This window comes from Saccharomyces paradoxus, chromosome XV, assembly GCF_002079055.1.
Source record: "Saccharomyces paradoxus chromosome XV, complete sequence".
Lineage (NCBI taxonomy): Eukaryota > Fungi > Ascomycota > Saccharomycetes > Saccharomycetales > Saccharomycetaceae > Saccharomyces > Saccharomyces paradoxus.
Genome location: NC_047501.1, coordinates 680,756 through 707,041, shown reverse-complemented (window position 1 = coordinate 707,041; position 26,286 = coordinate 680,756). Strand labels below are relative to the sequence as shown.

The 26,286-nt window shown below is 38.1% G+C and overlaps 12 protein-coding genes and 1 non-coding gene across 13 annotated transcripts; 6 read left to right on the top strand and 7 right to left on the bottom strand.

Moving 5' to 3' along the window:
- Window positions 1-11: 11 nt before the first annotated feature.
- Window positions 12-2,135, bottom strand: NOC2 (mRNA-binding ribosome synthesis protein NOC2; the record flags this gene model as incomplete). Its single annotated transcript, XM_033913442.1, has 1 exon — window positions 12-2,135. The coding sequence occupies one exon, from the start codon at window positions 2,133-2,135 to the stop codon at window positions 12-14; it is 2,124 nt and encodes a 707-aa protein (XP_033769333.1).
- Window positions 2,136-2,424: 289 nt separating this feature from the next.
- On the top strand, window positions 2,425-4,095 carry GEP3 (Gep3p; the record flags this gene model as incomplete). Its single annotated transcript, XM_033913441.1, has 1 exon — window positions 2,425-4,095. The coding sequence occupies one exon, from the start codon at window positions 2,425-2,427 to the stop codon at window positions 4,093-4,095; it is 1,671 nt and encodes a 556-aa protein (XP_033769332.1).
- An 852-nt stretch (window positions 4,096-4,947) lies between these two features.
- Window positions 4,948-6,768, bottom strand: DED1 (DEAD-box ATP-dependent RNA helicase DED1; the record flags this gene model as incomplete). Its single annotated transcript, XM_033913440.1, has 1 exon — window positions 4,948-6,768. The coding sequence occupies one exon, from the start codon at window positions 6,766-6,768 to the stop codon at window positions 4,948-4,950; it is 1,821 nt and encodes a 606-aa protein (XP_033769331.1).
- Window positions 6,769-7,064: 296 nt separating this feature from the next.
- Window positions 7,065-7,727, bottom strand: HIS3 (imidazoleglycerol-phosphate dehydratase HIS3; the record flags this gene model as incomplete). The annotated part of the gene is made up of 1 exon (XM_033913439.1): window positions 7,065-7,727. One exon carries the CDS (start codon window positions 7,725-7,727, stop codon window positions 7,065-7,067), a length of 663 nt encoding a protein of 220 aa, XP_033769330.1.
- Window positions 7,728-7,958: 231 nt separating this feature from the next.
- On the top strand, window positions 7,959-9,197 carry MRM1 (Mrm1p; the record flags this gene model as incomplete). Its single annotated transcript, XM_033913438.1, has 1 exon — window positions 7,959-9,197. One exon carries the CDS (start codon window positions 7,959-7,961, stop codon window positions 9,195-9,197), a length of 1,239 nt encoding a protein of 412 aa, XP_033769329.1.
- Window positions 9,198-9,587: 390 nt separating this feature from the next.
- On the top strand, window positions 9,588-11,000 carry BFR1 (Bfr1p; the record flags this gene model as incomplete). Its single annotated transcript, XM_033913437.1, has 1 exon — window positions 9,588-11,000. One exon carries the CDS (start codon window positions 9,588-9,590, stop codon window positions 10,998-11,000), a length of 1,413 nt encoding a protein of 470 aa, XP_033769328.1.
- Window positions 11,001-11,259: 259 nt separating this feature from the next.
- MCA1 (Ca(2+)-dependent cysteine protease MCA1) lies at window positions 11,260-12,546 on the bottom strand (the record flags this gene model as incomplete). Its single annotated transcript, XM_033913436.1, has 1 exon — window positions 11,260-12,546. The coding sequence occupies one exon, from the start codon at window positions 12,544-12,546 to the stop codon at window positions 11,260-11,262; it is 1,287 nt and encodes a 428-aa protein (XP_033769327.1).
- Window positions 12,547-12,792: 246 nt separating this feature from the next.
- Window positions 12,793-14,058, top strand: LIP5 (lipoate synthase; the record flags this gene model as incomplete). Its single annotated transcript, XM_033913435.1, has 1 exon — window positions 12,793-14,058. One exon carries the CDS (start codon window positions 12,793-12,795, stop codon window positions 14,056-14,058), a length of 1,266 nt encoding a protein of 421 aa, XP_033769326.1.
- Window positions 14,059-14,300: 242 nt separating this feature from the next.
- SLK19 (Slk19p) lies at window positions 14,301-16,766 on the bottom strand (the record flags this gene model as incomplete). The annotated part of the gene is made up of 1 exon (XM_033913434.1): window positions 14,301-16,766. The coding sequence occupies one exon, from the start codon at window positions 16,764-16,766 to the stop codon at window positions 14,301-14,303; it is 2,466 nt and encodes an 821-aa protein (XP_033769325.1).
- Window positions 16,767-17,093: 327 nt separating this feature from the next.
- TOA1 (transcription initiation factor IIA large subunit) lies at window positions 17,094-17,954 on the top strand (the record flags this gene model as incomplete). The annotated part of the gene is made up of 1 exon (XM_033913433.1): window positions 17,094-17,954. The coding sequence occupies one exon, from the start codon at window positions 17,094-17,096 to the stop codon at window positions 17,952-17,954; it is 861 nt and encodes a 286-aa protein (XP_033769324.1).
- Window positions 17,955-18,082: 128 nt separating this feature from the next.
- On the bottom strand, window positions 18,083-19,210 carry PEX27 (Pex27p; the record flags this gene model as incomplete). The annotated part of the gene is made up of 1 exon (XM_033913432.1): window positions 18,083-19,210. One exon carries the CDS (start codon window positions 19,208-19,210, stop codon window positions 18,083-18,085), a length of 1,128 nt encoding a protein of 375 aa, XP_033769323.1.
- Window positions 19,211-19,374: 164 nt separating this feature from the next.
- On the bottom strand, window positions 19,375-19,446 carry SPAR_Otrna17M. The gene has a single exon. It is a non-coding gene; the product is annotated as a tRNA-Met (tRNA).
- A 3,556-nt stretch (window positions 19,447-23,002) lies between these two features.
- THI72 (thiamine transporter) lies at window positions 23,003-24,799 on the top strand (the record flags this gene model as incomplete). Its single annotated transcript, XM_033913431.1, has 1 exon — window positions 23,003-24,799. The coding sequence occupies one exon, from the start codon at window positions 23,003-23,005 to the stop codon at window positions 24,797-24,799; it is 1,797 nt and encodes a 598-aa protein (XP_033769322.1).
- Between the last annotated feature and the right edge of the window lie 1,487 nt (window positions 24,800-26,286).

Sequence of the window (26,286 nt, the reverse complement as noted above, 5' to 3'; positions counted from 1 at the left end):
CCGCTTAATTGTTAAGCATCTGACATTTCAGCATCTTCATTGTCACCATCACTTTCGAGACCTTTTAATTGTTTAGCTTCTTCCATTTCCCTTTCTTTGTCTTGTTCTTCCATACTTTCCCTCATTAATCTGGCTTTTTCTTCTTTAACTTCACGTTGCACGGCAACGTAAGAACCTAAAGGTGTTTTATCCCAAGCCACATCACTCAAAAATCTTGAAACCTCAGATTTGTTTGTTGGTCCAAATTCAACATCTGATCTCTTGTCTTGGATGAAGGTGCTGTTTTGGTTCAATTTTTCTACAACAGTTGATAAGCGTTTGTTAAATTTGACATTAATTGAAGTTTTGATGTAACGGCGTAAAGAGATGATAACCGGTGTTACAAGTTCAGGAAATGCAATGTTTTTACAATACAGGGCAAAATAATCGCCCAATAAGTCGACAAATTGTTCCGATAAGCCTTCTTGGTATACTTTTGTATTCAGATAAGCTTGTGTACATTTGATATTGTGCTCAAAATCGAAAGAAGCCAAGTTAGGGCTCTTTTTGGGCGCCTTAGTGAAAGCCGTTGAGGTTAAAATTTCGGAAAGTAAAGGGTATATTGGAATGAAAACACCACTATTTTGAGAAAGTCTAATAAGTGATTTAATCAAGTAAAACCTTAATGGGAAAAATTGAGGTGTTGGAATTAATCTGATTACACCCAAAGTAACCTGAACCAATGGGTAAATTAATTGTCTCAATGGAGATTCACTGCCATTTTCCTTTTCTGGTTGACAGGCAAACGACAGAACACGAGACCAGAAATCCAAGGAGTGACAGAATTGCCAGTTGTATACAATTTTGTAAGCTTCTGCAGAATTAACTTTGCTGGATTTTTTAGTTGTTGCATTCATGGTGTTTCTTAAATGGATTGCTAACTGTCTAATGTATTCGAACCCAATTTGATAACCTAGAACTTCATCAATACCGAACAACTCAGCAGCTGAATTTTTTTGAAAATTAATCAAAGGCATAGAACGCATGTTCGTTTTACGACAACTTTTGATGAAAGTAGAGTAGGTAGTCTTCAAGGTTGTTTCTAGCATAGATTTCTTGAACTCCTTGGTAGTATTGATTAAGAAGGCAAAAGAAGCAATCTGAGTTTCTAATTCTCTTGTTGTAGACCATATGTCAACAATTGATTTAATAAGCTCCTTTAAGATTCTTCTATATGACAAAAAATAGGGCATCAATTCGTTGACAGAATGAAGAACTAACGCTGCCGTTTCTGTATTAGTAATATCATTCAATAAAATCAATAAAGAGCCAGCATGCGATTTTACAATGGACGACATTCTGGAGACATTACCTCCATTTGGTAAGGTCCTTGAACCTTTGACAATCTTATATGGGGCCATCTTTTGAATTGCTTGTGGTACATCCTTCAAGACCATGAACATCAATTCATGGAATGCCTTCTCATCAGTAATAGCATATTTATAGTCTTCAATGTTTTCTTCTTTGTTCAAATTTACGGCAACCTTGAAGGCGCTGATTATGTTTCTTAACAATTTTAAGCTTGGAGAGTCATGAAGTTGTTTTTTCCATTTTCTAACCAATTTTAAAGAAAGCGCAATTTTCTCTCTTTCAAGCTCAAATTGTTCAGATTTTTCTGCAATATTTTCCTTTCCTTTAGCACCTTCATCTTCATCATCGATTTCGTCCAATGGATTGCTTCCTGCAAAATCTAATAAATCCTTATCATTTTCTTCCAAATACTTATAAAATTCGGGATCCTTTTCGGCCAACTTTGCCATACTTTTTCCCATATCTTCTTCCTCTTCAGAGGATGAATTCTCATCTGATTCCTCTTTCGCAGCTTTCTTTTTTATTTTTTTATTCTCTTTTGGAATTTCAATACCCTTTTCAAAAAAACTTTCCACAGACATGTCCTTAAAAACTTCTTCCTTAGCAGCTTTTTTCAACTGCTGTTGTTCTCTAGTACCAGCAGCATTAGCTTTTTCCTCATCAGTCTTGTTACCACGACGGCCTTGGATTCTCTTCTTTTGGATCTTTTCCTTTCTTCTTTGATCTAGGGTGTGCTTCAAATGTTTTGATTGAAACTTCTTTGTTGATTTAGAAACCTTACCCATCTCCGATTAATCTATTGTTGACTTTCTCTATCTACCTTCTGGCCCACAGATTAACAATCAATGAATAGACCCATATAGAAATATCTACTTCTTTATTATCTCTGAGAATTTCATGCTCATCTCATCGGAAGAAAAAAAATCAGAAAATTTTTCAAAACTCGTCGGAGATGATATGATATTATAACCACTATTAATGTCTTAGGACAAGACACATATAACAAAGCGATATGTGTAGAGAATCCTTCCTTACAATTCGCCCAATTACTTAAAGCAATTTAAATATGCGGGAATGTTGAAACTGAGTCATGCTTTTCGAGACGTACGTCAATTCTCCTGTTCTGTTATTGCGAAAGTGAAATGTGCGTCATGTTCCATCAAACTACAAGATCAGGATCCTAGTAAACCAGGGTACTATACGCAGCCAAAAAAAAAACCCAACTCAAGATTAAATCCTGCTATCCAAGACCTGAAGTATTTACTGTTCAGTCAAGACATACAACTCTCAAAACAGGCGATTCAACACGATCCAGACCACAATACCAAGGGAAGTTTGCCATCGAGAGTAATTTGTAAAAGATGCAGTAATGCGCTCCACCATAACGATTATAACTCTGAAGAATTCCCTGAGAGTACACTAGATGATGTCTTGAATTATGTTCCCAAAAACTCAAATGTTATGCATATCGCCCCCATTGTAGAATTCCCTTTACACTTGAACCCTAATATTATGAAACGAAATGATTTAGATACAACACTAGTGTTGACCAAAAGCGATCAACTTTTTAAAGACAAAAACGCTGTTAGCAAAAAGGTCCCTATATTCATGAAACAATTTTTAAAGTATACTTTAAGGATTGACTCAAATAAAACATTTGCCATATCTGCGCTGAAAAAATGGAATATGTCCATGTTTTACAACTACTTTAAAAACTATACATATTTGTTAGGCAATCCTAATGTTGGTAAATCGACTTTGATCAATACTCTTTTACAGAAATATCTTGGATATAAGGTTAAAATCGATTCTACTGGGCAAATTAAATCCCCTTCTGAGGAAGTGATGCGAGAAGCTTTTACTAACCCGAAGAACTTTTTCAAGGTTCAGGCTGCTGGTGTATCGCATATTCCGAATTTAACTAGATCCGTACAAGCCTATCAAGTCGGAGGTAAAATCCTTTTTGATTTACCAGGCTACTCAACTTCTACCACCAGACTAAGCTTAGAAAAAGTAATCGATGATCATTGGCTTCAAAGACTGCGAAAGACAGATTTATTTAATCGTAAACATGTAAAACAGAAGAATTATGAGTCTATGAAGGGCACACCACAGGGAGGTTGTTATACTGTGGGAGGAATTTTTTACTTGGTACCTCCAAGAGGGTCCATAAACCAAATAGTGAAATACATACCAGGACCATCAAAAAAATTCAGGAACATGGAAAAGGGTATTGAGGTGTTCAATTCGTGCACTTCATCATCAGGTGCACATCCATTATCACAGTACTGTGGAATTAAAAGCGTGCTATGCGACAAAAAACAATACAAAAGGTATGCAATCCCTCCGTTTATTGGGAGTATAGAGATCATCTTGAAAGATATAGGGTACATTTTGTTACGAACGACAGGGAAATATGAGTTTAAAGGACTTCATGAAATATGGCTACCACGGGGTATCGAGGTTGGTATTAGAGAACCACTAGAAAACTTGATTGAATCTGGTTACCAGCGTTATATTGAAACAAATGGTAAAGAATCAAGCTGTCCTAAAGACAGACCCGTCATCAGTTCTCTATATGAGGTGGAGTCGGATGAAGCAGATGTTCTGAATGCAGTAAAAAAATCGTATTTAGAGAAAACCGAGAAAGACTTATCTGCTAGAAGATTTGTTGACGATGATCCTTATGATTTGGTTCAAAACCTAGAAAAAAAAAAGAATCCATATTGGTACTATCAATGGTAAGATTCGCTGTCCGCTTGGTTCTGCCATATGCGCAGCAACCCATGTAAATATGAATATAAGATAAATTCTTAAGTAACCCAAAAAAAAAACAAAGGTACACTCCGAAAAAAATATACAGGAAATAAGCAATAGAAAGTATTATGAATTATACTGTTGATGTTTATTCTATCTACAAAACACAAATAAAATAGAGAATGAGGCAGGTCGATAAAAGGCCTCAACTCGAAAAAGGGAAAGAAAATGTAGGAAGGAAATGAATACTATTATACAATGGTACTGTGAACAGTAAGAATATTTTCGTAAGGTAAAAAGAAACAATAACAAACAAAAAAGGTCAAAAAAACTGTTCAAAATAAAGTCTCTATTCGAAGTAAACTGAAAAAGGGAAATGGAAATAAAGGATAATGTAATAATAATCAGTCCAATGAATAGATCGGTTAAAGCAATTAAGCAAAAATGGCGGAAAATATAGTAAAAGTAGATAATAATTCCTTCATCTTTTAGTTAAAAGATGAAAATCTTAATTGCTTATAATCATAGTGAAATCTTTAGTTTTTTAGTTAATATTAGCAAAGGCATTCTATAGTACAATTGTAAAATAATATTAGAACCATGAAAAAAAGACAAATAATAATCGATGGATAAAAGATAAAAGAAAAATAGAGTGGAAAAAAAAGTAACAGGCGAGTGACTCCCAATACGAGAAAATAAAAACATATGGGGCCAACCAACGACTAGAGAGAAACAAACAACACAGTATTTTCAGCACTTGGTTAAAAAAAGTGATTGGAGAAAGAAATAAAAGACATGTTAGGATAGAAAACAAAAACCTTCATCCTAGTACGTCGAAAATCACCACCAAGAAGAGTTGTTTGAACCACCGCTGTTACCCCAGCCAGAAGACTTGGAATCGCTACCCCAGCCACTACCACCTCTGAAAGAGCTATCTCTGCTTCTTGAGGCGCCCCAGCCGCCTGCGCTAGCGCCTCCGGCCTTACGATAATCTCTGTTGTTGTTACGACCGAAACCACCTCTACGACTGTTGCTTCTGCTACCTGGAGCGCTCATCATAGCATCTTTTAAGAATGATGGGACTTCTTGGTTAGCTTCGGTCAAGATTTCATGCAAACCTTTGACAATGTTACTGTTTTCACTATTGAAAAAGGCAGTGGCAAGACCGGTGTTACCGGCACGACCAGTTCTACCAATTCTATGGACGTAATCATCGACATCACTTGGTAGATCGTAATTGATAACATGAGTGACATTTGGAATATCTAGACCTCTAGCTGCAACAGCTGTGGCAACTAATAGAGAAGCCGCACCAGACCTGAAAGCGGCCAAGGCACGTTCTCTTTCAGATTGGGTACGGTCACCATGAATAGCGGTAGCTCTAAAGTTTTGCATGATCAAGAAATCGGTCAATTGATCGGCCATTCTCTTAGTTTCGACAAAGATCAAAGTCAAACCGTCTGTAGAGGCAGACAATAGATCCAATAGAGCTGATTTTTTATCTTGATTTTCGACATATAAGACCTTTTGGGTAATGTTTTCTGAAGTAGAACCAACTCTACCAACAGACAAAAAGATATAGTCACTTAAGAAATCACGGGCCAAATGTTGGATATCAGCGGGGAAAGTAGCTGAGAACATCAGGGTTTGTCTTTCACCGACAGGAGTCATATCACAGTCTTCGACAATGTGTCTAATTTGAGGTTCAAAACCCATATCCAACATTCTATCAGCTTCATCTAGAACCAAATACTTGACGTTGGCCAAAGAGATCTTACCACGTTCCAACAAGTCGTTCAAACGACCTGGAGTAGCGACCAAAAGATCGCAACCACGCTCAATTTCTCTTAGTTGGTTACCGATTGGAGAACCACCATAGACGACGCAGGCTTTAACCCAGGATCTGTAAGTAAACTTCTTGGCTTCATCAAAAATTTGGGTAGCCAACTCTCTAGTTGGAGCCATAATGACAGCAGTAGGATAGGCTTTTCTTTGGTAAAAGGAGCCTTGAGACTCTGGTTGAGGAGATGGTCCGGTTTTGAAAGATTCGGACAAGACTGGGAATAAGAACCCACCAGTCTTACCGGAACCAGTTTGTGCACAAGCCATCAAATCTCTACCGTTGGCAACAATAGGGACGGAATATTTTTGCACGGGGGTTGGCTTGGTGAAGCGGGCCAATTTGATATTTTCTAATAACAATCCTTCCAATGGAGGAGAGGTAAATTCTGTGATTGGTTCAGGAACATCCTTACCAGAGGCGTCCACTGGAATATCGTCATAGTTGTCGAAGTTGATACCAGAGGATTGGAAATTTGGATCTTCGGGAACACCAAATAGGGCGATCTCGGCCTTTTCGTTTCTTGGGGCTGGAACATGTTTGCCATCGACCCATCTACCACCAGAACGGCCGTTAGATCTGCTGCCACCGTTGTTTCCACCGAAGAAACCACCGTTGCCGTAACCACCACCACGACGGTTGTTGCTAAAGAAACTACCACCGCCACGGCCACCATTGTAGCCGCCGCCATTGTTGTTATTATAGTTGCTGCTGTTGTTTCTGGCACTTCTTGGTTTTCCTCTTAAGTGAGGAGGAACGTAACCATTTTCGTTGTTGTCGTTAATGCTTAGATTTTGCACTTGTTCGCTCAGTTCAGCCATAATATGAAATGCTTTTCTTGTTATTCTTATGGAACACCTCTTGCCACCTACCACCACAACCAACTTTTTCCCGTTCCTCCATCTCTTTTATATTTTTTTTCTCGAGTCCAAGAGAAAAAAAAAGAAAAAGGAAAAAGAAAAAAAAGGAAAGTGCGCCTCGTGCAAGGCGATACGTATATGGTGATGTTATTACGTTCTCATCTTTAATATGATACTGATCGTATACGTTATATACATACACAGGTTCATATTGGTATGTGTATATAGTATGCGGTAATTTTAAATAATTGATGTTACTACATAAGAACACCTTTGGTGGAAGGCACATCGTTTGTACCATTGGGAGAGGTGGCTTCTCTGATGGCTACCGCAAGGGCCTTGAACGCGCTCTCACTGCGGTGGTGATCATTCTTGCCTCGCAGACAATCAACGTGTAGGGTGATTCTGCTCGCCTCTGCAAAGCTTTCCAGGAAATGCGGGATCATCTCGCAAGAGAGGTCTCCAACCTTCTCTCTTTGCAAACCAAGTTCGACGACTGCGTACGGCCTGTTCGAAAGATCTACCACCGCTCTGGAAAGTGCCTCATCCAAAGGTGCGAATCCTGAACCAAACCGTTTCACACCACGCACGGCCCCTAGGGCCTCTTTGAAGACCTGACCGAGGGCAATCCCGCAGTCTTCAGTGGTGTGGTGGTCGTCTATGTGCAAGTCACCGATACATTCAACGATTAGTGACCAGCCGGAATGCTTGGCCAAAGCATGTATCATATGGTCCAGAAACCCCACACCCGTGTGGATGTTAATCACTTGCGATTGCGTAGCCTGTTCCGCGACTGCTTCTTCCTCCTTTTCTGGGAAGATCGAGTGTTCCAGCGCTAGAGGACCACCCTTTAAAGAGATCGCGATCTGAATCTTGGTTTCATTTGTAATACGCTTTACTAGGGCCTTTTGCTCCGTCATTCTTGCCTTCGTTTATCTTGCCTGCTCATTCTAATGTTCTTCGAAGAAATCACATTACTTTATATATTATATCATGCATTAAGTGATAATGCAAATCGCTAAGAAAAAAAAAGAGTCATCCACTAAGTGGAAAAAAAAATTGAAAATCGTTACCGAGGCATAAAAAATATATAGAGTCCTAGAGAGAAGCCAAGAGTAATAGGGGAAAAAATAGCGGGAGAGGACTGTGTTATGACTTCTCTGACTAATGCCGTGTTCAGACGATACTTGGCAGTGACGCCTAGCGCTCAGCAGGCTGTTAAAACGAGAATTAAGAAAAAGTTGTCGTCTTTCGATAAGATTTTCTCACAGCAGAGCAATACAAGAAAAAAACCATGGGAAACATTGAATGAGGACAAAGCATCGTGGTTCAAAAGGAAATACGCTCACGTGCATGCCAGGGAACAGAACCCTGCAGCGGACCCATATGGCAGGAAAAAGGCCCACGTCGAGAAGTTAAAGGAGATTAAGAGTCAGGCGAAATTAGATCAAAAGAGGCATAAATCTAAGTTTCAAAACAAGAACACAGTGCAGAAACTTGTGAAGGACAACCCCATATTTGAGTATGTCTACGGCACGAACAGCGTTTATGCAGCGTTGCTCAACCCGGGAAGAAGGTTCCATTCTCGACTACTGTACTATGGTTCTGTTCCCAGTAAAATTCTTCAGAGAGTCGATGAACTGAAGATTCCGACAGAGCCGGTGGACAAACACAGATTAAACTTGTTAACAAATTACGGGGTGCACAATAACATCGCTCTCGAAACGAAACCCTTGCAGCCTGCGGAGATTGCATACTTAGGCGACATGGACACCAGTTCAGCGGCACTGACCGTTCACGAGCTGGGTTTCAATAATGAACATATTCCGCATGAACTGCTTTATGGTATAAAAGCAAACTCTAAGAACTTTCCACTGGGGTTGTATCTGGATGAGGTCACTGACCCGCACAACATTGGTGCCATTATTAGAAGCGCGTACTTCCTGGGGGTAGACTTCATTGTAATGTCAAGAAAAAACTGCTCTCCCTTGACGCCGGTAGTGTCCAAGACAAGTAGCGGAGCCCTCGAACTTCTGCCCATATTTTACGTCGATAAACCGTTGGAGTTTTTCACTAAATCACAAGAAATGGGTGGCTGGACCTTTATTACAAGCCACTTAGCTGATGCTACCGCAGAGAAGTACACGGCCGGTAAAACTCTCAGTGTGCGCGATTTGAATGGGATGTGTACTGAGCTACCAGTTGTATTAGTGGTGGGAAACGAAAGCCAGGGCGTAAGAACGAATCTGAAGATGAGGAGTGACTTCTTTGTCGAAATCCACTTTGGTGGCTCGGAGAATGGCAATCGGGCTCCAGAACCCATTGTTGACTCGCTAAATGTAAGCGTGGCTACAGCATTGTTAATAGATAACATTCTGACTTGTAAATAACCGTCATATAAAGTAGCATTAGTTATACATTAATGTGCATATATATATATATGTGTGTGGTGGTATGCGAATTTACTTACCCGCACTGTGGCGGTGAAAAAAAATAACTGATCTCGACGACGTTGAACACGTAGTTCGTATTTTACCTCGAACATTTAAAAGCCAAATTGAGTTTCAAAAATTGCTTGGTTGCGTTATACATAGCATTACAGTACGACGGAGTCTGTTTTCTATTTTAGGTTCATCCTTTTTTTTCTTTTTGCCCCTCCATCTCCATTTTTCACTCATTCTGGTCATTCTTTCCTTCAGTTTCATTCACATTTAAACTGATTTTCCCTTTCCTCCTCTTATCAACGTAGTAGCATATTTTCTAACTGCACAGCCATTGCCATGTCCTCCCAACAACACAAATTTAAGCGTCCAGATGTCTCCGTTAGAGACAAGAAATTGGACACACTTAACGTTCAATTGAAGAAAATCGACACTGAGATCGGCTTAATTAGAAAGCAAATCGATCAACACCAGGTCAACGATACCACTCAACAAGAACGTAAGAAGTTGCAAGATAAGAACAAGGAAATCATCAAGGTGCAAGCTGACTTGAAGACCCGTAGAAGTAACATTCACGACTCTATCAAGCAATTGGACGCTCAAATCAAGAGAAAAAACAACCAAATTGAGGAGAAGTTAGGTAAAAAGGCTAAGTTCTCTTCCACTGCAGAAGCCAAGCAAAGAATCAATGAAATTGAAGAGTCTATTGCGTCTGGTGACCTTTCTTTGGTTCAAGAAAAGTTACTTGTTAAAGAAATGCAATCTTTGAACAAATTGATCAAAGATTTAGTTAACATCGAGCCAATTAGGAAGTCTGTTGACGCTGACAAGGCAAAAATCAGCCAATTGAAGGAAGAATTGAACGGATTGAATCCAAAGGATGTCTCTAACCAATTCGAAGAGAACCAGCAAAAATTGAACGATATCCATTCAAAAACTCAAGGTGTTTATGACAAAAGACAAACTTTATTCAACAAGCGTGCTGCTTTGTACAAGAGACGTGACGAATTATATAGTCAAATCAGGCAAATCAGAGCTGACTTTGACAATGAATTCAAATCTTTTAGAGCTAAGTTGGACAAGGAACGTTTGAAACGTGAAGAGGAACAAAGATTATCCAAACTTTTGGAACAGAAAGATGTTGACATGGGCAAATTGCAAGAAAAGTTGACTCATGCGAAAATCCCAGCCTTCACTTATGAAATCGGTGCCATTGAGAACTCTTTACTTGTCTTGGACCCAACTTACGTGAAACCAAAGAAAAACGTCCTACCTGACTTAAGTGGCAATGCTTTGGAAACCAAACCTGCCAGAAAAGTTGTTGCTGATGACTTGGTTTTGGTCACTCCAAAGAAGGATGATTTTGTTAATGTTGCTCCATCCAAATCTAAGAAATACAAGAAGAAGAACCAACAGAAGAACTCTGAAAATGAACAACCTGCTTCCATTTTCAACAAAGTCGATGGTAAGTTTACTTTGGAGCCAACACTAATTGCTACTTTGGCTGAGTTAGATGTCACTGTCCCAATCAACAGTGATGATGTCAAGGTCACCGTTGAACAATTGAAGAAAAAGCACGAAGAACTCTTGTCGAAGCAAGAAGATCAAACCAAACAAAATATTGAATCTGTTGAAAAGGAAATCGAAAAGTTGAACCTGGATTACGCCAACAAAGAACAACAAGTAAAAAAGGAATTGGAAGAAAAAAGATTGAAAGAACAGGAAGAATCTGAAAAAGATAAGGAAAATTGAAGTTGAAATAAAAAGAATTTCTTCTTAATTATCCTTCATTACTGAAATTTTTTGGTCAAGGTGATGCTTTTTTGCAGTTAGTATTTACTACATTAAAAACGCGTGATCTTATTTCCCAGAGTGCTTATTCCCTACATATCTTTGCCTATATGTATATAGTGTTAATAGCTTAGATTACTTCTGCTTTCTAAAAGATAAAAATAGAATCTCACGCTGCACCGCTCTGAATATACGTACCGACGTACACATTCATATATTTCTACATAATAAATTGCAAATTTACATCAATAGGATGGGACGATGATAATTGGGGTTTTTGAGAATACTTACCAGCTAATTCTTTCCTCATGTTTTGTAAAAGAGATAAATAGGATTGCTGTGGTTGTAAAGTCATCACCTTGATGAAGGCATGAGACATTGCACCTGTGTTTTGACCATCTTCGACAGCATCTGCAGAAGTTTGATTATCCTTCGAACCTGATAACATAACAACATCTGCAGGAGAGAATTTAATCTGTCTAACACGTTCTCTATCTACATTATTGCCCATACCTCCCTTAACAGTCTTGAATATAGAACCTAAGGAACCAATTAAAGCAGTCCTGTTTCCAGTAGCATATGAAATGGCAGCTTGCAACCCATCTTGGCCAACATCTTTCCAAATATTGGGTTCTTTGATGACCCCCTTAGTGGAATATGTATATGGAAGATCCAAAACTGTACCCGAATGACAAGAATCAAACAAGGCTGTTAGTCTAACACCTTGCTGTAAGGGCTTCACCATTATATCGTGCATTTCATCATCAATAATTGGTCCTTGAGTTTCGAAATCTACCGGATATATAACATCGTCCATGCCATCTTCTTCGTCTCCATCCAAATCTTCAGTTTGCCCACCATGTCCAGAATAATGAAGGAACAAAGAATCATTAGGCTGCGCGTCTTTGACCAACCACTGCATGGCTCTGATCATATTAGCCCTAGTGGGAACCCTGACCAAATCGTTTTGATCATCCGTTAATATGACAATGTCATCTGAACTATAACCGTACCCATTAGTCAAAAAGTTGAAAATGTTATGAGCATCATTAATACAACCACGCAGCTGATTTTTTGAACCTATGTAGTTGATACCGATAATCAAAGCCTTTCTACGCCCAGTACATTGAGAATACTGATATGGCTGGTCTGTACCCTGAATAGTTTGTGTTTGAGGTGGAGGCAACGACATATTCTGGGGTGGACCGCACATATTAGACGCGTTTACATTAGGATTGTTGTAGCCGTTGCTTAATTGGGCCGTTGCCTGTTCCTGCTGGAATTGGGGAGGGGGATACACAGGCCTGTTATAGTCCCTAGGGGGAGGACCTGGTGGTGGGGCATATTGCTGGCTGAATTGCTGATCATTTTGTTGCCCATATTGTTGCCCATATTGCTGTCCATATTGCTGCCCATATTGTTGGTTAGGAGGAGGAGCCATGGGCCGTTGGTAGCCATTATTGGCACCAGCGTTGTTATAGGTGTAACGTCCACTACCTGGATACATGATTGTAACTCTGGTCGGTTCTTTCTCGTGGTGATTCAGATGAACTTCGAGGCTCATCTTCAAGTTGGGCTCCTATTAGTGCGAAGCCATTCTTTTTCGACAGATTTTATTACCCGGAGACTTCTCTCGAAGGAGTTAATTCAAAAGCACTTGTAATAATCAAATATACGTATTTGACAAGATGAACATTAACTATCCAGTTTTGTCAGATGTGTAGATTTTAAGAGTAAAAGTTGGGTTGCAGTAATGTATAGACGATCTGTTAGGGTACTATCCATCGGAAGAAATACCAGATGGGTTTCGTCCACTATTAGGCGTAGAACAAGCGCAACTCCACCAATAGGATCCAATGAATTGACTACTGATTCAAGTAATGCTAGTGTTAGGGTTCCAGTTGGAAATTCAACTGAGGTTGAAAATGCAGCAAATCGGTTAACAACCGCTTCTGAGAAAAAGCTCAAGGGGAACAGAAGGAGGATCACAGAGTTCAAAGATGCTCTTAATTTAGGTCCATCTTTTGCGGATTTTATTTCAGGAAAAGCTTCGAACATGATCTTGGATCCTCTGGAGAAGGCAAGACAGAATGCAGAGGAAGCCAAGAAACTACCTCGTTGGCTTAAGGTTCCTATTCCTAAGGGTACCAATTATCATAAATTGAAAGGTGACGTAAAAGAATTAGGGCTAAGTACTGTTTGCGAGGAGGCAAGATGCCCCAATATTGGTGAATGTTGGGGGGGCAAAGATAAATTTAAGGCAACGGCAACAATTATGCTGCTAGGTGATACTTGTACTCGTGGATGTAGGTTTTGTTCTGTGAAGACAAATAGAACACCTAGTAAGCCGGACCCAATGGAGCCCGAAAATACTGCCGAAGCTATCAAAAGATGGGGGTTAGGTTATGTTGTCCTGACTACCGTTGACAGAGACGATTTGATCGATGGTGGTGCTAACCACCTAGCCGAGACGGTTCGCAAAATCAAACAGAAGGCACCAAAAACTCTTGTAGAGACCCTTTCTGGTGATTTCAGAGGTGATTTGAAGATGGTAGACATTATGGCACAATGTGGACTTGACGTTTATGCACACAATTTAGAAACAGTTGAATCACTAACACCACATGTCAGAGACAGAAGAGCTACTTATAGACAGTCTTTGAGTGTCTTGCAAAGGGCAAAACATACGGTTCCGTCACTCATTACCAAGACATCAATAATGCTGGGTTTAGGAGAAACTGATGAGCAAATTATTCAAACTCTAAAGGATTTGCGTGGTATTCAATGTGACGTTGTTACCTTTGGCCAATATATGAGGCCAACGAAGAGACATATGAAAGTTGTAGAATATGTGAAACCCGAAAAGTTTGACTACTGGAAAGAAAGGGCTTTGGAGATGGGATTCCTGTATTGTGCTTCCGGACCCCTAGTAAGATCATCTTATAAGGCTGGTGAAGCATTTATCGAGAACGTTTTAAATAAAAGAAACATGAAACAAATGCACATTGGAATCTCATAGAAGGGGAAAAAAAATCATGGCTTGGACTGCAATGTCTTTGCTCGCTGGATTATTTATTTATATCTTGTATTTTATTTATTTTTATGGTTAGTATGTTTTTGCATATTTATTTTAACACAGAAAAATTAGGAAACAATATCAGATATGCGATATGCATTTGTATATTTGTGATGTAATCCTTAATATTTTATTCTCATGACATATTAAGGGAAAAGATAAAGTGCAAGAAGAGAAAAATGTGTTTATTTTTTTTCATTTTCTAACAACTTGAGTAATTCCTGCTTTTCTTCTCTTTCAGAGGTCAACCGCTTGTTCAACTGCTCAATTTCTTCTGATAGAGTCTTGTTCTCTAAATTAAGTTGATCAAACTTATTTTGGTACTTATTTTCATAACCCTTTTTCAATAATTTGACCTTTTGTTCGTGTTTGGATGAATACTGGATATATAAATCTTCCGCTAATAACTTTAACCTTTTATTTGTATCTTTTTCTTTTGCCTCATACTTTTCTTTCCAGTCTTGTATTTGCTTCCCCAACGATTTAATTTGTTCGTCATCTTTATTCTTTTGATTATTGCTTAAAGTTACGCTATTATTAGTATTGTTATTTTGTTCCTTTAATATTTCATTTTCTTTTGTTAGTGTTGTTATCCTGTCGGATGAAATTTTCAACTCATTTTGTAGAGAAATAAGGTTCTCATGAAGATTCTCCAATTCTTTGATATGCTCAGCCTGGGTATTACTGTTTTTCAATTGCAGACTTTCCAATTCTAATGAAGTTTTCTCGAATTTTTCTTTCTCCAATTCACATTCATTTTCCAGTTTATGGGCTTTATTTTCTAGTTCCGTAATCGTTACCTCTAAATGCAATTTGGATTCTTTTAAATCCTCAATATCTCTGTTCAACTCTGTAACTTCAGCATTGCGTATTTTAGCCTCGTCTTCTACGGTTTCGTATTTACTCTGCCACATCTTAAATTCATCATCTTTCGATGTGATCTGTTTTTTCAACTCATCCATTTCACTATTCAATGATTTAATTTCTGCTTCTTTTAGCTTCAGCGTGCTTTCATTTTCGATTAACTTATCCTGTGCCACCTTTAAATTATTGTCATTCAGGTTGTTCAAATCATCTAGTCTTTGTTGCAAGCTATTTTTTGTGGATATTAGTTCATTAATTTGTGCTATAAGCTCTGAGTCGTTGAAGTCCTTAGAAATCGATAAAATTTCTTTCAAACTTAATTTCAAATTATCTAGTTCGTTTTCTTTAGATCTCAAAACAATATTTGTGCTTTCAATCTTGTCATTCAGTTGCGCAATACAAGAATTCAAGTCATTTAATGTGGCTTGATACTCGGATAATTTATCAAGATTGCTTTCTAATTCTTCTTTCATATTTTCCAACTCTAGGTTCTTTTCATTCAGAGTTTTCTCATTTTGGTGCAAAGTGTCGATAGTGCTTTCATGTTCGCTCTTCAAATGGTTAACCTCAGTAATTGAGTCGTCGAATTTTTCTTGTAATATTTTTTGGTTGGAATTCAATACCTTGATTTCTGTATTCAACTCCTTAATCCTCTTTTTGAATTTTTCCACCTTGGTAATATCGCTCTCTCTTTCTGTATTCAGTTTGTCTAATTTTTCATTTGTCGAATCTATTAACAGCTGATGATTTTTACTTAATTTCTCATATTGAAAAGATAACGATTCGTTTTTGGAAATTAAAGAATTCAACTTTTGATTTAAATGGTATATTTGATCGGTTAGCTCCTCGTTTCTTTTTGCCACAATCTGAAAATTGTCATGTCTGATATCAAGTTGATTGTCATCATCGTAATCGTTTCTGCCCTCTTCATTAAATTTCGACTCCCTTACAGAAGTCTCGTACAGAGGAGTAAGCCTGTTTATGTGAGAGTTTGTTATATCATTTTCTTCATGCTCCTTGTCCCCATCATCATTGTCAACATTAGCGACATTGTTACTGTTCGATTTTATAAAATCTTCTTCTTCTTGTTTCTCATTAATGTCATTTTCTAGTTTGAGTCTATCGGTATTAATGTTGAAACTATCATTTCTTTCAACTCCGTCGTTAATTATAAATTTATTTGGACTTATGTTTGTCTCAATCATATCAATCGCCATTGGAGATGACATAATTTCTTCTTTATCATTAGCGATGTCCTTAGTAGAGTTTTGTTTCAAATCAGGTACCGATTCCAACTGTAACTTCAATTTTTTGTTGATGTGGCCACTTTCTTTATTATTCTCATCTTCATTCGCATTTTTGTTGTTTTGCTTCTCAGAAGAGCTCATTTCAACTCTGATGGGAGAATAATTCAATGCAAGTACATGCTTATCGTTAGTATTTGAATCTCCATTATCATGATTAGATCCTGAATTTGATTTGTCATCATCAAACATTTTATTTATGTCTATATTCTCTAATGGATTGACATTATTCTTGTTGTTAAGAGCTGGTGTTCTACCATAATCAATCGAGCGGTCTAAATCTTGTTGGTAACCTCTCTTCTTTTCCAGCGGTTCGTAAGGATGTACCACAAACTGGGAGGAACCTGGGGAGTTAAAGCTAGAATCAGATTCCGACTGAAACGAGCGTGGCTTACGTTCTTGCGACCGGTTTTCTGAGTTCTGTTCGCGTTGTTGAGGTTGTCCTAAAATAAGCCTAACCGGCGTAGTAGGGATTTCGTCCATTAAATATGATATGTGCCTAAGACTTTTTCTAAATGCGTGCCCCCTGACGCCGATGATGTCCTTTTGGTTAGTGTCCTTCAAACGAAACAATAAAGAGGAACTCATCGTACACTCTGAATAATAAATAAATAAATAAATAAATAATACTAATCAACGCGAAAAAAAATTCGTGAAGTGTGATGTGAAACAGTTGAAGAAAAGATTAAGAAGCCAGAGGAGAACAAGATGGATAAAGCCATACGATATATTATCGGGGGCAAGCTCAGAGAAGAAAAGTGATAGTATCACAGAAATTAAGGCCATACACAAGGAAGATCGTCGGACATCATGTCAAATGCAGAGGCCAGCAGAGTGTATGAGATTATCGTAGAATCGGTGGTAAATGAAGTAAGAGAGGATTTTGAAAATGCGGGTATCGATGAACAAACTTTACAAGACCTGAAAAACATCTGGCAAAAAAAGCTCACAGAGACGAAAGTAACCACTTTTTCATGGGACAATCAGTTCAATGAAGGAAATATAAATGGTGTACAGAACGATTTAAACTTTAATCTTGCTACCCCCAGTGTGAATTCTAGTGAGTTCAATATCAAGGAGGAGAACACTGGTAATGAAGGTTTAATTTTGCCAAATATCAATCCTAACAACAATATACCCCACTCTGGAGAGACCAATATTAATACCAATACGGCAGAAGCAAACAACAATGCAGCTACTACCTCGAACACGAATACTAATGGTAATACAAATGCAGACGCAACTAGCGAGCCTAAAATCGAAGTAAAGCCGGAAATAGAACTTACTATTGATAACGCTAATATAACCACCGTCGAAAATATAGACGAGGAAAGTCAGAAGAAAGACAATGGGGAAGAGGAAGAGGACGTGGAGAAAAGTCGCAAGGAAAAGGAACAGATAGAACAAGTGAAATTACAAGCGAAGAAGGAAAAAAGAAGTGCATTATTAGATACAGACGAGGTCGGTTCAGAACTAGATGATTCGGACGATGACTATTTAATTTCGGAGGGTGAAGAAGATGGACCAGATGAGAATTTAATGCTGTGCTTATATGACAAAGTCACAAGGACCAAGGCGAGATGGAAATGTAGTTTGAAGGATGGTGTGGTTACCATTAATAGAAATGACTACACATTTCAAAAAGCTCAGGTGGAAGCAGAGTGGGTATAACTAAATCTTTAGAAGTAAAGAAGAAGAAAATGTATATACAAGTACTATAATAACAAACTAAAAACCAAATAAAGAGGGAAGAAAAAGAAGATATGAGCAAGAAATGTAACTAACCTGGTCATCTGTTGTCAAACAGCAATTGTATATTCATTAGTCAGAGTCATTTTGGCTTGATTCCACAGCTTAACGAGTTCAGTAACACCGGAACCTACCGTAATAATTTCGTAAGCTAGCTCTGAGTTGAATTCTTTCCTTTTACCTTTAATATTAATTAGATTAGATAATAAGTTTAGTATTATCTTATAAAAATCCAATGTAATATTATTTTTCCTTAATTCCAGAATAACTTTATTATTAGCAAGTAGCTCGTACTTTAACTCGTGGTCTTTTATTGCATTACTATTGGTATTGATGATACTCAAATAGATTTCATCTCTTATTAGCTGTTGCCATTGTCCAATGTTTTTATTCATAGCATGAATATTTAAAACTTCCCATAGGATATAGTGCTGTTCTTTGATGCATCTCATCAGTCTATTGGTATTCGTATGTAACATGTTCTTTCCACTGGACATTGATTGTAGCTTATGGAATAATATCAACTCATCCGTTAAACAATAAAAAGTTTCGATAATGTCGTAAAACCGGAAATTTTTTAAATAAGATGAAATTGGTCTTTTTTTATAGTGTGAATCCTTCATTTCCCTTAGTCGATGAATAGTTTTGAAAAATTGATATAAGTTAATCGCAAGGTTTCCAAATCTCAAACAGTACCGAAATAAGCTCAATTGCAAGATAACAGATCGCACTTTTGAAGAAAAAATCGGTAGTCGTACCTTTGTCCTCATCAACAATAAACTTAGTAGGCCTAGAGTATGTTGGAGTATTTTTGAACAAACCTCTTTGCCTTCAAGTGTATTAAAAATAAGCCTTGCTTGATGGATTTTCTTAACACTGCGTTTTTTCTTTTCAATAAAATCAGAAATTGGCTTAAAGCTTCTGTCACGAGTTGTGCCGGTTGTAGTAGCACCTATACCCTGATTCCGAAAATTTGAGTCATCACGATCCTGTAAAATGATTGGTTTTCTGGCGGTTTCTCTCTCATTGCCAGTAAAATTATCTTCTTTTTTACTCTCTGTTCTTAGGTTACTGAATAATGTGTTAAACTCTCTTTTCAAGAGCTCCCATGATTCCTCTGCCTCTCTGTCTATTAATGCAGCGCCATCTATATCCGTATTTACAGAATCGGAATTCATGATGAAAAATTCCGAATTAACACAAATATCATGGCCTAATCCCCAATCTTAGTTCTTCTTATCTTTTCTCAGGTAATATTCAATTATATGTACTAATAGCAAGACTGACGAGGAAGAAGAAAAAAATAAAGGCCCAATGAATAAAGGTAAAAAAATCAAAAAATTAGCGCCGCTCGGTTTCGATCCGAGGACATCAGGGTTATGAGCCCTGCGCGCTTCCACTGCGCCACGGCGCTGCTAATTGTTATATATGCTGTATCTCAAAATGGGATACCTCAGGATTACTAGATTTACCAACCTAGACATAAAACATGTATGAAACTGTTGGAATGAAATTCTAATATCATCTATTTAGTATTATATTATCACATGCGGTGTAAGAAGATGAAATAAAGATTGAGAAACAGCCGTCCAATCTAATGGAAGCTGAAATGCAAGGATTGATAATGTAATAGGATAATGAATAACAACATATAAAATAATAATATTATCATTATGTAGAATTATCGACGCCTTTTTGTGGATTCCTATATCCTCGAGGAGAACTTCTAGTGTATTCTGTACACCTAATATCATAGCCTTTAGTACCAATGGAATCCCAACAATTATCCAATTATTCACATAATTCTCACATCAATATTAATATGAGTTGCTATGAGAACAATCTAAATGCTTACATCGTATGTAAATGTACATTCCGTATACGATTAAGTGTGATTGTATCTATTGCAGAAAGAAATACTATACGACCAATTCAGGCAGTACTGAACTTGACTTAAAGATCTATTGATTGAACATTAATGCGGTAGTTATATATACGAGTAATACGAGTCGTTAGATTAAACATATTGTAACTACCGAACCTCTTATTAAATCGGTCATCCTTAAGATGAACCAATCGGCCTACGTTTTATACACCCCTCTTATGTGCAGTATAAGGAGATCAACACCTATTCTCGTTAATACTAACTACCAATTATCAACATATAGTATAGCCTAGATTTTACCTGATATATAGGATAATCAGCACTCTGTAAATCAAGTTGTAAGAACATCCTGACGAGAAGTAGCCTTTCTAACGGTAAACAGGATTGTTAACGCAGCTCGGCATCACTAGAGCTTGTAATAAACAACAAAATTATAGAAAAGCAATCATTTAAATGGCAAACAATGGCTATTTGGTCATCGGGATTACCCTTTTGGGCTCCAGGTTGCTCCGTCTAACAGTGCAAGAATTGATTTCGTTTAGTGAGAAGAGGTTCAACGGTGCAGAACGGCCTACTAGTGTTTAAAAACATGAAAAATATTTAACCTGCCAAAGGGCGTTCTGATCTTCGAAAAACACCATTTATTATTCTCAAAATGTGTATATGTATAAAGTAAGTTAGCAATTACTGAGAAGGCATTCAAGTTATATTATATGTAACTGATATGATGAAAATAATTATGATTGGGTTTCACGATAGGGTCTATAATCTTTCCATCTCCTCCTTAAGTGCATTCACTACAACGTACACGTTCGGAAACGCCTTATGTAATGTGCGGGCGCCAATCTAATCACATTGAATCTTCCCGCATCGCCAATGTCATAATGATCATGCAATAACGGAGAACTTTTGGCAAAATATCCTCTTGAGCATTGCAAATAATTTTGCTGAGCTTTTCAGTGCTACTGTATCAACGACACTTAAATTTGACTGCCAGTATCCAAGGTACCTGAGATAGGTTTAAAAGATATCTAGCATTGAAACCGCTTGACGGCACCATTACCTTACCAAACAGCCGATTTAGATCAATACTCTTTAGCAGGATCAAAATTAGTATGGACCGAATGAACAAGTAAGCCGCCACTTCTAACAGGTGCGTCAGTCAAGTATTTATGGAAACAGCAACAAGCAAACTCATCGCCTCAATCATGGAGCTTTAATGAAATGTTCCCTATAACATGCCTCATAACCCCGAACCAAATAATTGGGAATTGATGTGTGAAAGAGGTAATTCAGCCAAGTATTTTCCCATAATATATTGAACGCCTGACAAAAAACTCACGCTAAAATATTTCAAGTTCCCATATAAGTTCCCTACTCACAAGGCACAATTTGAATTAAGAGCTTTTTAGGCTCCGGCCTCCATGACTCCACGATAGTCGTAGAAAATGTTGAAATCTGACGGAGAAGATATGGCAGGAGATCAAGGTGGACAATGGTGACCAAGTACACCGAGCAACACTCTTGTATCTTGAAAGGCAACACGACCATGTTACCAAGTGGGCTTCATGTCTAGGCTAACTTTGAAGTATAAATTATTGCCGTTAACGGCAGGGGAGCTGCGAAAATAATGGTCCCGATATTTTGCGACTCTACGCTGAACAGTTACTATATATAGCAGAAAAGTTGTGTCAAAAAGGATTCATGTCTTGCACTATAACGGAGGCTGATATTTTTCCACATACAATGACTTGAAATCTCTAGTAGGTAAATAAGCACAGTCGGACAATCGAACGCGTTAGCGCTGCTCCCGCCTGCACAACAACAAAATTCAACCTTCCGCGAAGCGTGTCCTATGACTATATGGTGCACCTTCTAATTCACCCCATCGTGAGCCGGGCACTTGGAATAAATGTTTTGCCCGTGGCAAGAAAGGTATATGAATAAGTAGTCCAGTAATTCTTAGCATGGCTAAAAACGGACGCTAAGGGCCAGTCGACGACTCTGGTGTTGAACTGGGCCACTGAACGTTTCTCCGCCTCAGGACTCGTAGTTCTCGAGCGAAACTTCCCCGATACCTATCATCGAGCCATATGCCCATTTACTAAACAGTTGCGGCCGCTTAGGATAAGTGTTAAAGTCTACATCAAAAAGGGAGAAATGAAAGCATGCACGACGGCACTCCCCAAACCTATGACCAAGAGCAAGCTCATGGATGTAAATCGCATTGGCACTGACAACACCATTGCAAAGCACATAGATAAGATTCAAGTGCGTAATTACGTCAGGAGAGAAGATGTAGATAAAGAATCCTACTTACAGTCGATGATCCTGGGAGCTCACCAGGCGCACGTCTTCAACTTTATCGGGTTTGAAGACTCCTCTAAAAGCCCTCCCAGCATAGAGAAATGGGGCAAGACCTCAAAGGATTTGTAAAGGACAGTTTCTAAAAATTTAGAAATAATGGAATAATACGAATGAATGCAAGATTATCCTATTTTGATTTCATGTTCGCACTGGCATCCATGTAATGGCATTTTGCAGCCATTCGAATAGGAAAGATCATTCCGCTTCATCGCATAGCCGGCCACAATGCGTATGTGATTTTGAGAGCCAGGCGTTGATGTATTATGTTCTGCAGTAGTCGTCACCACAAAAGCGCGCGCGTACCACATGAATGCATGGTGACAAGCGCCCCTACTAGCATAATCATGCACAGCGATCCACCGGTTCCGTAAGACCCTTGACAACAATAGGCGTTTCCTGCTGGTTGCCTTATTAATCTACATGGAAGATGGGATAATTCATTCATCGGTCTACTCGATCAGATAATATACCTTTTTCTGGTAGTTGCACAGAAAGAAGGAAGACAACTGATAGAAGAATATAGACGAAAATTTTGCACGCTATCGTAATATGATTTATTTCTTCTCTTTATTCCTTCGATTTTGTATATATGAGAGTTGTAATTTTCGATGTCATCGAGAACCTTTACTATGTTTTTCTCTACCGTAGAAACTCGCATCGTCCTCTATTGCTCATATCTGTTATATTATTAAGCAAAGAACCCTAGCATTACACCATCATGAGTTTCGGTGCTAAAGTCTCTAAATTTTTGAGATTTTTAGAAATTCCTGCTAAAGATAGGGCCTCCGTGAATTTTCTGAGGAACCCTGATTTGCAACCTATCAAGTCTGCAAATCAAACATGGGGGTTCTGGTCTAATTTTGCGTATTGGGGTGTTCTGTCATTCAACGTCGGTATGTGGATAGGCGGTTCGTCTGCACTAACTGTTGGGTTGAGTTACTCAGAGACCATTGGTGCATTTATTATTGCCGATATCTTGACCATTATGTTTGCCTTGGCCAACTCTTGTCCTGGTTATGACTGGAAGGTCGGTTTCACTCTGGCTCAAAGATTCGTCTTTGGAATTTACGGTTCAGCCCTTGGTATCATCGTCAGAATTTTAATGAGTATTGTCTATTACGGTTCGAACGCTTGGTTGGGTGGTCTTTGCGTAAACATGATATTGGATTCCTGGTCTCACCATTACCTGCATCTACCTAATACTTTGTCCTCGAAAGTTGCCATGACCACCAAGGAATTGATCGGCTTCATTATCTTCCATGTCCTCACCGCGTTCTGTTACTTTATGAAACCATACCATATGAACTACATTTTAATTTGGTCGTGTGTTGGTACTTTCTTTTCCATGCTGGGTATGGTAATTTACTTGACTAAGAACGCTCATGGTGTTGGTGACTTGTTTACCTCGACTAAATCAACAGCCACTGGTTCTGCAAAGGCTTGGGCTTGGGTTTATACAATCTCGTACTGGTACGGTTCCGTTTCTCCAGGTTGCACCAATCAAAGTGACTTCTCAAGATTTGGTTCCTCTAATTGCGCTATCTGGACCGGTACTATAGTTGCTTTACTAATACCAGCAACTTTGATCCCAGTCTTCGGTATTATTGGTGCTTCCGCTTGTGAAAAATTATATGGTCAAACATTTTGGATGCCTATGGACATCTTTGACAACTGGTTGACAACTAACTATTCCGCAGGCGCTCGTGCAGGTACATTCTTCTGTGGTCTTTGCTTTGTTATGTCTCAAATTTCTTATACGATCTCCAACTGTGGATTTGCCAGTGGTATGGATTTGGCTGGTTTGTTACCCAAGTATGTTGATATCAAAAGAGGTGCTATTTTTGCCGCATGTGTCTCCTGGGCTTGTTTACCATGGAACTTTTACAACTCCTCTTCTACTTTCTTAACTGTCATGAGTTCTTTCGGTGTCGTTATGACGCCTATTATTACCGTCATGATCTGTGATAACTTCCTGATCAGGAAGAGACAATACTCCGTTACCAATGCCTTTGTCCTAAATGGTGAATACTACTACACCAAGGGTGTGAACTGGAGAGCTATTGTTGCCTGGGTTTGTGGTATGGCTCCCGGTCTGCCCGGCATTGCGTGGGAAGTCAATAACGACTATTTCCACAACACTGGTATTATAAATTTTTTCTATGGTGATTCTTTCTTTTCCTTCTTAATTTCTTTTTTCGTCTATTGGGGACTATGTACCTTTTTCCCATTCAAAATTACTGTTAAACATGATGACAAAGATTACTATGGTGCATTCACCGACGAAGAAGCAAGAAAGAAGGGCATGGTTCCATACAGTGAAATTTCTGAAGAAGAAATCCGTGCTTACACGTTGGGCGAATGTTACACCACTGGACACGAATATCAACCTGAAAGCTCTGATGACCAACAACCTGAGTTGATTAAGACTAGCTCAGAAAACACAAAAGTATTTGAAATCGTTCATCAAAAAGATAATGAAAAGGAATCCTCTACTTCCAGTGAACAAATTGCCTAATGAGGAGAAAAACTCGATAGAAATGAACATACTTAGCATTCAATGAAACCTATCATTCTTTCATTTAAAGTCTTTGCACTAATATTACAATGTGAGAAGACTAATATGCTCTTCAGTCTCAAGAGACGTTACTATCAAGTATCCTTCACCATGCAGTATATGGGAGATCACCTAGCTTTCCTCATTTTCCACTTATGTTTGGTGATGGTCGCAATCACAATTTTTGATTGGGCAACAATTGTTATAAAAAAAAAGAATAATAGATTCTTTTCAAATATTTTTGTTAAGGACGATACTTTCATTAATCCCCTTATTAGCCAATTACGCCGTTATATCCTATGAAAGTCTGCTAGGACTCATAATTTGGTGGAGGCGATATTGTTACTCTGTTATCCAGGCTTGACTTTATGATATCCTGCGATACAATTCTTATTACATATTTATGACAGGCACGCAGTTAAGTACAAGAGAAAATTGAAAGTTACTGGATCAAAAAAAAAAAACACTGCTTCTCGTTGTGTGGTTAAAGAGCAAAACATATTTGATAGGAATTCGTTTCTAGAGCGTTTGGGCCGCTTAGTCGAGTGGTCAAGTTTTGTCAGTGAGGAAGCCGCATGAAGATTGAGGTTCTAGATTCACCTATATATTGTCAATGCAATTTTAGAAAATACAAAACAAGGTTGTACAAATCTACATAATCCGCTTTATTGTGCCTTTTGTAAAGTAGACAAATGTTGAACGAGCCGTTTAGACTGAAAATGCAAAAGGAAAAGTTAAAGGCTTATTAGTTGAACAATGAATTTGGAATTTACATATAAGGAAACATGTCTTTACTTTGAACTTATGGCAAATTACCGAAATCACTGTTTTATATTGAACATATGAAATATTTTCTAGTCAGTATGTGTTTTATTTACCTCTTACGTAATACGAGATGATTTGTTTAGATTAGTAATTGATACAACAATCCAACTACGACTTGTCGTCAAACCGAATATTCTCATTGGTTCATTAATGTACGGTAGTTATTACGAGCGTATAATCATTCACGGTGTCAGAAATTGACATAAATAACGAGAAAAGGTATCAAATTTAGTGACTGTTGACGATGCAATAAGATAATAAACCGAAACGCATAAACAGAAAGAAGAAGTGATTATATTATTAAGTACGATTGTTGAAAATCTTCTGTGGATTTCTAAATCTATGAGACGAACTTCTTGTATATTGTATATACTGACGGTATTTCCTTTATCAAAATGGAATCTCAAATCTCATATGTTTCTCATGCTGAAAGTACGATCGTTGTATTAGGAAAGCATCACTTTATCAAAAGGCTACAAGGTTTCAAATATTTCTTTAAAAATACAAGAAACAGATTTCACACAGATGACACTTAGAAGATCGTGAGCGTGTTACCTAAACACAGTTCATCTAGACATCTTTGCATACGGCGTACCTAACAATTTTGGTTAATTACTCCAAGA